We start from the raw sequence: 8,630 nt of genomic DNA on the forward strand, positions 1-8,630 counted from the left end.
TAAAAGCAATAACAGAAGCAGCATCCAGAGCAGTCTGGTGCACCCAGGAGAATCAAACTTTGCAAGGACTCTCAGGGATGACTGTTCAGTCTGCAGCTTAGGAATAATACTGTGTATGCAAATGACTATTAATGCAAAAGTATGTTTTGCACCCCTAACACACTATGTTAAGGGCTTTTCACCTTGTATAATCCAGGAACACTTTACAAATGCTTGAGGATAGTCTCTGCCTTTTGCTCTGCTTTGGCTAAAGTAGATGTTCATAGCTCTGGGGATCGAGCCACATTAACATGGGAGTCAGAGGTGACAGGACACCTACAGCACCGTGGGATGCTGGATGCTCACAGCCAGTACCAGGCATCCAGCAACACAAACAGAGTGGCGGTCCCCACCAGTGGCATCTTTGCAGTGCAGAGCAGATGCCTGCGCAAACACCGAGTGGCTGCTCCTAGCTGCCTGCTCGCCTTGCAATGCTGAGTTCAGCTGCTTTCTCTTTGCCTGCTGCAAGAAAGGTGCCCCAGTTCTCACTGTGYGTGCACCAGATGAGTCTCCCATACCACCCCTTGGCAGTCACTGGACAGTCCTTTCCCTTTTGCCCTGCTTCTCCCCTTCTCCTGCAGTGGGGATTGCCTTTATTCTAGCTCTTGCAAGGATGATTTTTGAACTCCCTCGCCTGCCTCCTGAAGCTTTCACAGCTTTTCCCCTCTCTGCCACTTTCCTCCTCTTCTGGAGACATTCAGGAGCTCGGTGGGCTGGAAACCAACCAGAGACATCCTCTTCTTGCAGCCTGTGCTGCCCCCCGCACCTTCCCTGGGTGAAGGATGAGCACACAAGAAAGACGTTGCAGGCTGAGGACTGGAGGATCCGACTTTATTCACCAGATTCTCACCCAGGAAGAAGCCCCCACATGACCCCTTCCTATCCAACCCTGCCTCATCACCGTCTGTGCAATAGATGGAGGAAAGTTCAGCCCATCTCAGCACAGCACAGGACCCTTGACCCAGAGTGGAAAGGCCCGTGGGGATAGTTCCTTCCTCCAGACCTTGAACGTGGAATGGGAAAGGGGATCTGACCTAAGAATGACAGGGACAGTGGCCTGTTTTGGGCCTGACACATCAGACTCTCTTCTAATTGGGGAAGGAGGGAACGGAGGAGAAAACAGAGGCTGAAGCTTTAGCACCTGCATCTGCAACATGGGATACCAGCACTGCAGTAACTCCTAAAGTTTATCCTCTCAATGGCATTTTTTCCCTGGAGATCCCAACTTTCCCAGGATGTCTCRGGGCAGCTGCCTCTGTTTTACTGAAGCGTGGAGCACTTCACCTCCAGGACGAAGGGCTACTCGTTCCTCACGTCTCTCTGCTCCCCAAGCTTGCACTGAGCCCTCCTCAAAGAAACGTGATACCCCACCAAGGTTTTCTTGCAAACGGTACCGAGACAGACCTTGAGAAACAATTACCTCTGCGAAAGCAAGAAGAAAAAACCTTTCTTATTCCTTATTATTTCTTATTCTTATTCTTATTTTGCCGCAGAAGAGGTTGCAGGGACGGCACTAATGCACGGTTAATGAGGATGACACCTGTCCTGCCCTACGCCCCGGCTCTCGCAGGTTGCCCGCTGCTTCCCTGAATGTGCCCCGGCAATAAGAACAAAGCAAAGTTCAAATCCTCCTTAGAGAGTGCAGAGAGCCAGGAATGCCTGGCTCGTTTGGATCCGGTTTCACTCCTTCTACTTTTACAGCAGACAGGGGAGAAAATCAATCTTACAGCTGCTCCAAGAGAGAACGGAGCAAATCCTCCACTGGGGCCCAGCAGCACTGTTGCACCGGCCTGAGTGGAGCCATTCGCCTTTCCCAGAGCCGCGGGTCTGCGATAAGCATTAGTTTTCCTTTTCTCTGGCCTCTGCTGTGAAGGGWTGGGGGAGGGCAGAGTAACGGAAGAAGTTGCTTGAAACTGGCTATGAAACATCTGGAAATGGAAAGCCAGGGGCTCAGGCTGTAACCTGAACTCAAGCAAAGGGTGATAAAGTTTTGGGCTATCCAGACTCCGGAATCTGCTTTTGCAGGTCTAACCTGCCCTGCCCTGTTAATCCTGGGCATCTTCGGAGCTTTCCAGAAATACACCCATCTCAGTGTGACAAGGCTGAGCCTTTCTGAACTCATTCCTTAGCTTATTCTGAGCAGAATTAAGCTTCAGGTTTCTGCAATTGCAAACAGCACTTTGCTGAGCAGGTCTCAGAGGGGAATAACACCCTTCCCCTGCATTGACTCAGGAAACAGCACTGGAAGAGGAAAGAAAATAAGCTAAGCTTCTGATGGACAGTCGCAGGTTTTCGGGGTGGTACACGGGGAAATGGTAAAGGCACATGTGCACAGGTTGTGTGGGAGCTGAGGGACGTCTGGAAAGACATCACCATCCCTGCCCAGGATGCCTATACAGCCTCTGCCCTTGCTGGAGAACRTCCCAGAGCACCAGCCTTGACAGTGCTGCCCAGTCCCTCCTGCCACCCAGAGCAGCTACTCTTCACCCACTATTGTGCCCTGGCAAGGAAAACTAGGGGGTAAGGACATGGGTCCTGGTAACCAGATGCAGCTCAAGGTCAAGAACATCTGCTYAGAAGCTGGAATTTGGAAATCCGAGGGTTTCAGGGCTCAGTGTCCCAATTCTTAGCTATCCATTTGAATTCACAGCTTTAAAGACGGGTGAAGCCATAGTTGAGTGAAGAAGGCATTCTTAAGGCGTCTACAAGTTCATGAGGCAGCTTGGCAGAGAGAGGAGATGCTTCATTTGGGGCCTGGGAGCCCACAGCGTTACAAAGTAGGCTTGAAGAACATGATGAGGACCACGRCTGTGATGCCCAGTGCTGCAAAGCTGGTTCTCAGACCCAGGCTGCCGTTGGAGCTGTCGTCATTGCAGAGGTCACTGTAGCAGCACAACGTGGGACGGTTCGCTCCTATCCCGTTAGAGGCAATGCAATTCTCCGAGCAGGATTTGATCACGGTGATGTTGCCGAAAAAGGGGTAGCCTAAAATGGACAGAAGGAAGAAAAGGGAGAGGGAGAAGAGAGAGAAAGAAACAGTGAAGGAAAGTTTAGATACCTGGCATCAAGCAACATGGGCTTTGTGCTGGTGCAGTGAAGGGGGACTTAATAAAAAGTGTTTAAAGGTAAATAAAGGCAATTATATAAGGAGCTGAGCATCTGTAATCCAYTGGGGCCTGTAATCCAGACTGCTCTTTGTAGGTACAGGTCCCCTGGATCCCTCCCTCTCACCCTCCTGATTCTTCCAAATTTTTTCTAGTGCAGACAAGAGACACAAGTCCCTGCATATTTTGTTAAGGTGAGCTGCTCCTGCACTGGCTCCGTGTAGGAGGTTCCAGCCCAGGCTGCACGAAACGCGCTGGTGTAACGCTGGCATGGTCACGTTGTTTTTCTCCCGTGTTACACAGGTGTGCTAGGTGAAAGCATCTGTGCACACAAACAAGGAGAGAGTCCCTGGGTTTCTGTGGTATGCTTGCATATATCTGTAGGTTCAGGTTCCCTAGGAACGGTGTAGGGATAGGAAGGGCAAAAGAGACTAAGTGGGATCCTGCACGCTTCGCTATTAGGCTGTGAGTCTAATGGATTCCTCCTCTTCTCACCCTAATTTTGGACAACTCCACCTGAATTCCTATAGGGAAGTTAAAGGGTAATCCATGATGGGTACTGGGAAGGGGAGAGGGCAGCATGGGAAAAGTTCATGGGATAATTTRGTGCATGAAGGTTGCATCCCTTGCCATGACTCTTCCCAACAAGCAATGAGACTTACCTGAGTCTACGGAGAGCAGTGTTGTTGTGCATGCAGTAGCTTTCAGTGGGCACAGGGTGACTCTTTTGCACAGAGAAATGTCTGTGGGTTCTTTGCACGTGTAGCATCGTAAGGACTGGGCTGCAGAGGGGAAGAGAAAAATGGGCCTGAGCTGGTCATCGCAGCAAAGACGGACAGCAAGTCTGCAGCTTTTCTGCTCTGTGGTGGGGAATATGTGCTGGACAGTGCGCCATCCCTCCGACAGAGATGCAGCGACCTTGGAAACTAAGCACAGCTGGAGACAGCAGCAAAGCTTTGAAACCTCGGAGGGAAAGAGGCAAACCCCAACACTCAAAGGATGGAGCTGATGTTGCACAGGGCTTGGTGTGCCCACTACCTTAGGGTTTAGCAGCCTAAAAAGTGTGGGGATATAGAGGGATCTGTTGCTTGAGCAGGTTTAGTAGGATCTTTGGAGGATCCCAGCTGCTGAGATTACCTGTCCCGTCAGCAGTTCAGTGATCAGTCTGAGATTGTTCAGGTGCGTTATAGCTGCAGCTGTTTGCTGTTGTTCTGWAGACTCAAAGACCAAACCGATACAGTTTTCTAAGCTGAATTCAATTTTTGATTTAGGGAACCAGCCTGACCAGAATTAGTAAACTCCTGTGTTTTCTGTGTCCTCTGTAAAAGATGTTCAAATGTGTCAGCGTGAGACCTGTCCATCCACAGTTGGGGGATATGGAGCGTGCGTATTGATTTGAACTGTGCTGGTGTGACTCGAGGACTGAAACCAGCCCGGTATGATGTTTTCTACCCCGTGCCTCTTCCACCACCTCCCCACAATGCAGCAGCTGAAGAGCAACCCAAATGTGTCCACTGCCATCTATTGGTAAAACCGCAGAAAGACGATGCTTTCCTGTTACTAATTCTGTGGCATCAGAGAAACCTCTGGGACTTTGCGATAAGGACAAATATTTTTGAAGGCAGCTGTTGGAACGTCTGACTCTGGAATTTATTTCCAGGGCATCTATTTCTCTTAGCACTTTCTTTGGAAAATTCAGCCTTAAGCTGTACAAGGGAATCCACAATGATGCAAGAGCATTTTCCATCCTCTTTGCTGAGGTAGGAAGAGCTTTTTAATTTGAGAAGTAGTGAGGAACTAGGCTGGTTGCAGCCGTATCCTTTGTAAACAGGATCAGTGGAGCTGTCCCAGTTTGAGTTGAGTATCTCGATAGATCACTTCCAACTGACCCACAGGAGATGGCTTTACATTTTAATATGTAGCACACACAGGGAGAAAAATCACAGAGCTATCAGTCCGGGAAACATAAGGATTATTTTTTGAATGTGTAGGACCAGCTTGTGTATGAATGCAGTGCTGATTGTTTAAGGCATTTGAGAAACTGGTCTGTAACCTTTGAGCTGAGCTCATTTCTAACCTCACCATTTTTGCAGGAGAGCGGGGCAGCGCCGTGAACTCCAGTGGAGTCACTTCCAGTTAAGAGCAGTTTTAAGCAAGACAGCCATCAGATCCCCCTTATATTTCACTAACTCTAGGTGGGGCACTCTGTTTTCTTGGGAAGGGTGCAGTGAAAGAGGAAAGTCTGAAATGGTAAGGACTGTAGAAGAAGAGAAGAACTGAACACAGAGGACAGTGCTGTGTCCTGACATGAGGCCAATAACTGCAGTCCACCACTGTCTGACAGCACTTTTTACCCCTTGATTTAAAAACTCTGGAAGATGAATGGTATTCTTTGAGCCCCAGACATATTTATGAGCTATAAGAGCTGTTCCTTGCCTAGCTGCCTCCTGCTGCATCATCCCAGAAAAGCTGTTTCCCTTATCTCTGCCTCAATCTTAACTATAAAACAGAGGGTGCTGATGCCTATCTGTTTCCGCAAAGCAGTCTGAGACCTGTGGGTGGAAATCTGTTCTGTCAGGTCCTCAGCAAACCCATTAAATCCAGGACAGGGTTAGACCCAGAGGTAGGCAAAGAAACAGACATAATAAGACAACTATGAAGTGTCTGAAAGAAAAAAACCCCAGGCACTGAAGTGGTACAGATTGTAGTAGCTGTATGGAAGTAACTGCAGCTGTCCTCTTTCATCCCGGAGTCTGTAAGGAAATGGTCAGCGAGCAGTTGGATTTGCTTCAGAGATGGGTGGAAGGAGAAATGAGGGTAGGCAAATAAAAAAACAATGCAGCCTTAAGAAGACAAGACCCAAGGCACTTGTGCACATAAGGATTTGCAAGGTATTCTCCTTTTAGCCTTCTTCCATTTGCAACCCTCTGAACTCCAGGTAGACAGGACTCTGGATGGAGGTGTAACACCCCTGCCCAGGCTGCCTTTTCTTCAAGATTTTTCAGAAACCCCTTAAAGCAGTGTGCAGATTTCTGGAACTGAATCCATGAACTGCAGGTTAGAAACCACTGGGTTGGTGTCACCTCAAGGATGACTCTTCCAGGCCAAGGAAGCRTTTGCAGCTGGTCCCAAATAGACACAGTAAGAACACAACAATGACGGGATCCCACCACCAGCTTGCCTAAGACCCTGATCCTGTAAGGACCAAACCCAGGCAGAACCAAGGAAAATTCCCCATCTCTTTCTATGTCCTAACCAATAGTGTAAACCACGGAGCTGGTGGTTTAATGAATTTTCCAAAAGTCCCTGGAATTTTTTCCCATACCCTCATCTATATCTGTCCCTAAGTTTTGTCCTCTGCTTTTTAGCACTTTCTGCAGCCAACCATGGGAAACATTGGAGGGATGGCAAAAGCTCAGAATGAACATATTCCATCCCAGCCCTGAAGGGACATGTTGTCAACCTAGGTAGAGCCTGTTGGCTCAGATCTTTGTCCGGACTTGTGCTGCCTTGCGCCATGTGGCTGTCATTCACACCTTTGCCTTATGAAGCAGCGTGTCGGTCCCCTCTGTCCCAGCCAGTGCTGGGGCGGTGTGTGAGCAAGGACAGGGTGACAGGTGAACACCCATAGGGCTGAACGGCTGCTACACTGTGCACCACTCTCCGCTAGGCATCACAGCTCTTCCCACCAGGAATGCATATCCCCTTTCCCCACTCACCCACCCCTCAGGACTTTCTGCTCCGTTGGTCTTCCTAAATACAYAAAAGCACCATTTTGCCTACCTTGGGAATACCAGGTATTTCTACATTGCAGTCTTTCCCCTCACCTCCCAGGGATTTTCCCGGGGATCCCTGCAGTGGTCTTACCCAACTCCACATATGTCAGGCCAAGCAGCAAACCAACCAGAAGGGTCTTCATGCTGAGAGCAGAACCGTGCACCCCAGACAATAAAGAAGAGCTGCGCCTGGGTAGCTTTATATGTCCTTCACCCTCCACCTYCTTTTGATCCTGTGGGCGGATTCCCTTGGGTTGATCAGGGGAGAGCCCAGCTCCAGGCTGGATTGGGAATTGTAGTGAAACAAGTTCCCTGTCTGTGGAGGAGATGATGTCACTGCGACAAGCAGACTCCTGCCATACCTCATCTCTCCTCTTCAGGTTTATGTCCTGGGGCTGCTTTCACGCAAAGGGCAAAACAATGTCTTGCAATGCAAGGGGTGGCCCTGTGCCGGTTCTTGGATGGGGAATGTGACAAGGTATGTTTGTTTCTTCAAGTCTGGCTTTGCGAGCCAAAAACTGGATTACATCATGTGTGTGTTGTGTTGGGCAACACCAGGCAAAATGCAAGTGGCAGCAGGCTGGGCTTCCACCTGCATTGTCTCAGCCYCACCAAGGCCTGTGCCATGCCTTTACATCCACTGCTGCCTGGGTTGGCAGGTGGAAAGCTGGTTGCAGTTGAATCTGTGCAAAGCATGTCTATATTCCCATTTCCAGTGCAGTTATAACTAGACTGGGGCCCATTTGCCTTAATAAATTTAAGAAAACTTCACATTGCTGCACACCAGGATGGCTTTCCATCATAAGCCCATGATAATAAGAAGCATTTCCTGGACCCTCCACCTCTCTGTGCTGGCTAGCAGTTGAACATCTAACTTATCTGAGACTTAGGAGTCTCAGATAAGTGGGCAGTGAAGGGTTCATCCCGCCTCCAGCCCTAATTTAAGGGAGTATGATAATACAGATTATCCAGCAGCCAGGGTGCGAATGTGTAATGGGCTTGCTTCAAGGGTGCAGCGTAGGGGACTCGAGCAGAAGCAAGGCCAGTTTCTGGATCTTGGGGGATTGCTCGTGAAAAGTTTCCCTTTAGGTGTTGCAAAGCAACCCTTTCACACCTACATTTTTTCATACCTTACACAATATTTGTAGAAACGTCTTAAAAAGTTTGGAATTATGGAAAATGCTTGGCTGCTCCATTTTGACTAAGTCAATGACATCTTGTATTCAYRGGAAAAGGTAATTTGGTGTTGTTGYTGTTCTTGTTCYGATACAGAATGGAAAGCTCCAGCATTAGGTAATTTCCTATAAAACAACCAAATAARTCACACACACAYACAAAAAAGTTTGTGAATCACTGTGAAGCACTCAGAGACTTGAGGGATGGGGACAACATTAGTRTACAAGCTGGTTTTATAACTGTGGGTTTGTTTGTCACAGGCCCATTACAGCTGTGCATGTGGYTTTTACAAGCGCTGTCATGAGTCTATCCCTTTTCCTAGTTTGAGAGGGGGACATTTTGGGAGAGTGCTGCTTTCTCAAGAACTCGCAGTAACTCAAGAAGCATTGCTAATGAAAATTTCCACARTCACGGAGGACACAAAGCTGATCAGGCTGGGGTGCTGGGACTGATACAGTGCTGTGGGAAAGGGAGGTGAASACATGCACCCGTGTGCTCGCTTTCTTTCCTAGTGGGGCTCCAGAGGGAGAAGGAA

At 48.8% G+C, this 8,630-nt stretch overlaps 1 protein-coding gene across 1 annotated transcript; it reads right to left on the bottom strand.

Moving 5' to 3' along the window:
• Positions 1–2,809: 2,809 nt before the first annotated feature.
• LOC112967867 (secreted Ly-6/uPAR-related protein 1-like) lies at positions 2,810–7,062 on the bottom strand. The gene is made up of 3 exons (XM_026069481.1): positions 7,011–7,062; positions 3,806–3,925; positions 2,810–3,024 (listed from the first exon to the last, which is right to left on the bottom strand). The coding sequence occupies exons 1-3, from the start codon at positions 7,060–7,062 to the stop codon at positions 2,810–2,812; spliced, it is 387 nt and encodes a 128-aa protein (XP_025925266.1).
• Between the last annotated feature and the right edge of the window lie 1,568 nt (positions 7,063–8,630).

The sequence above is a fragment of the Apteryx rowi genome, unplaced genomic scaffold (genome assembly GCF_003343035.1).
Source record: "Apteryx rowi isolate R43461 unplaced genomic scaffold, aptRow1 scaffold_106, whole genome shotgun sequence".
NCBI lineage: Eukaryota > Metazoa > Chordata > Aves > Apterygiformes > Apterygidae > Apteryx > Apteryx rowi.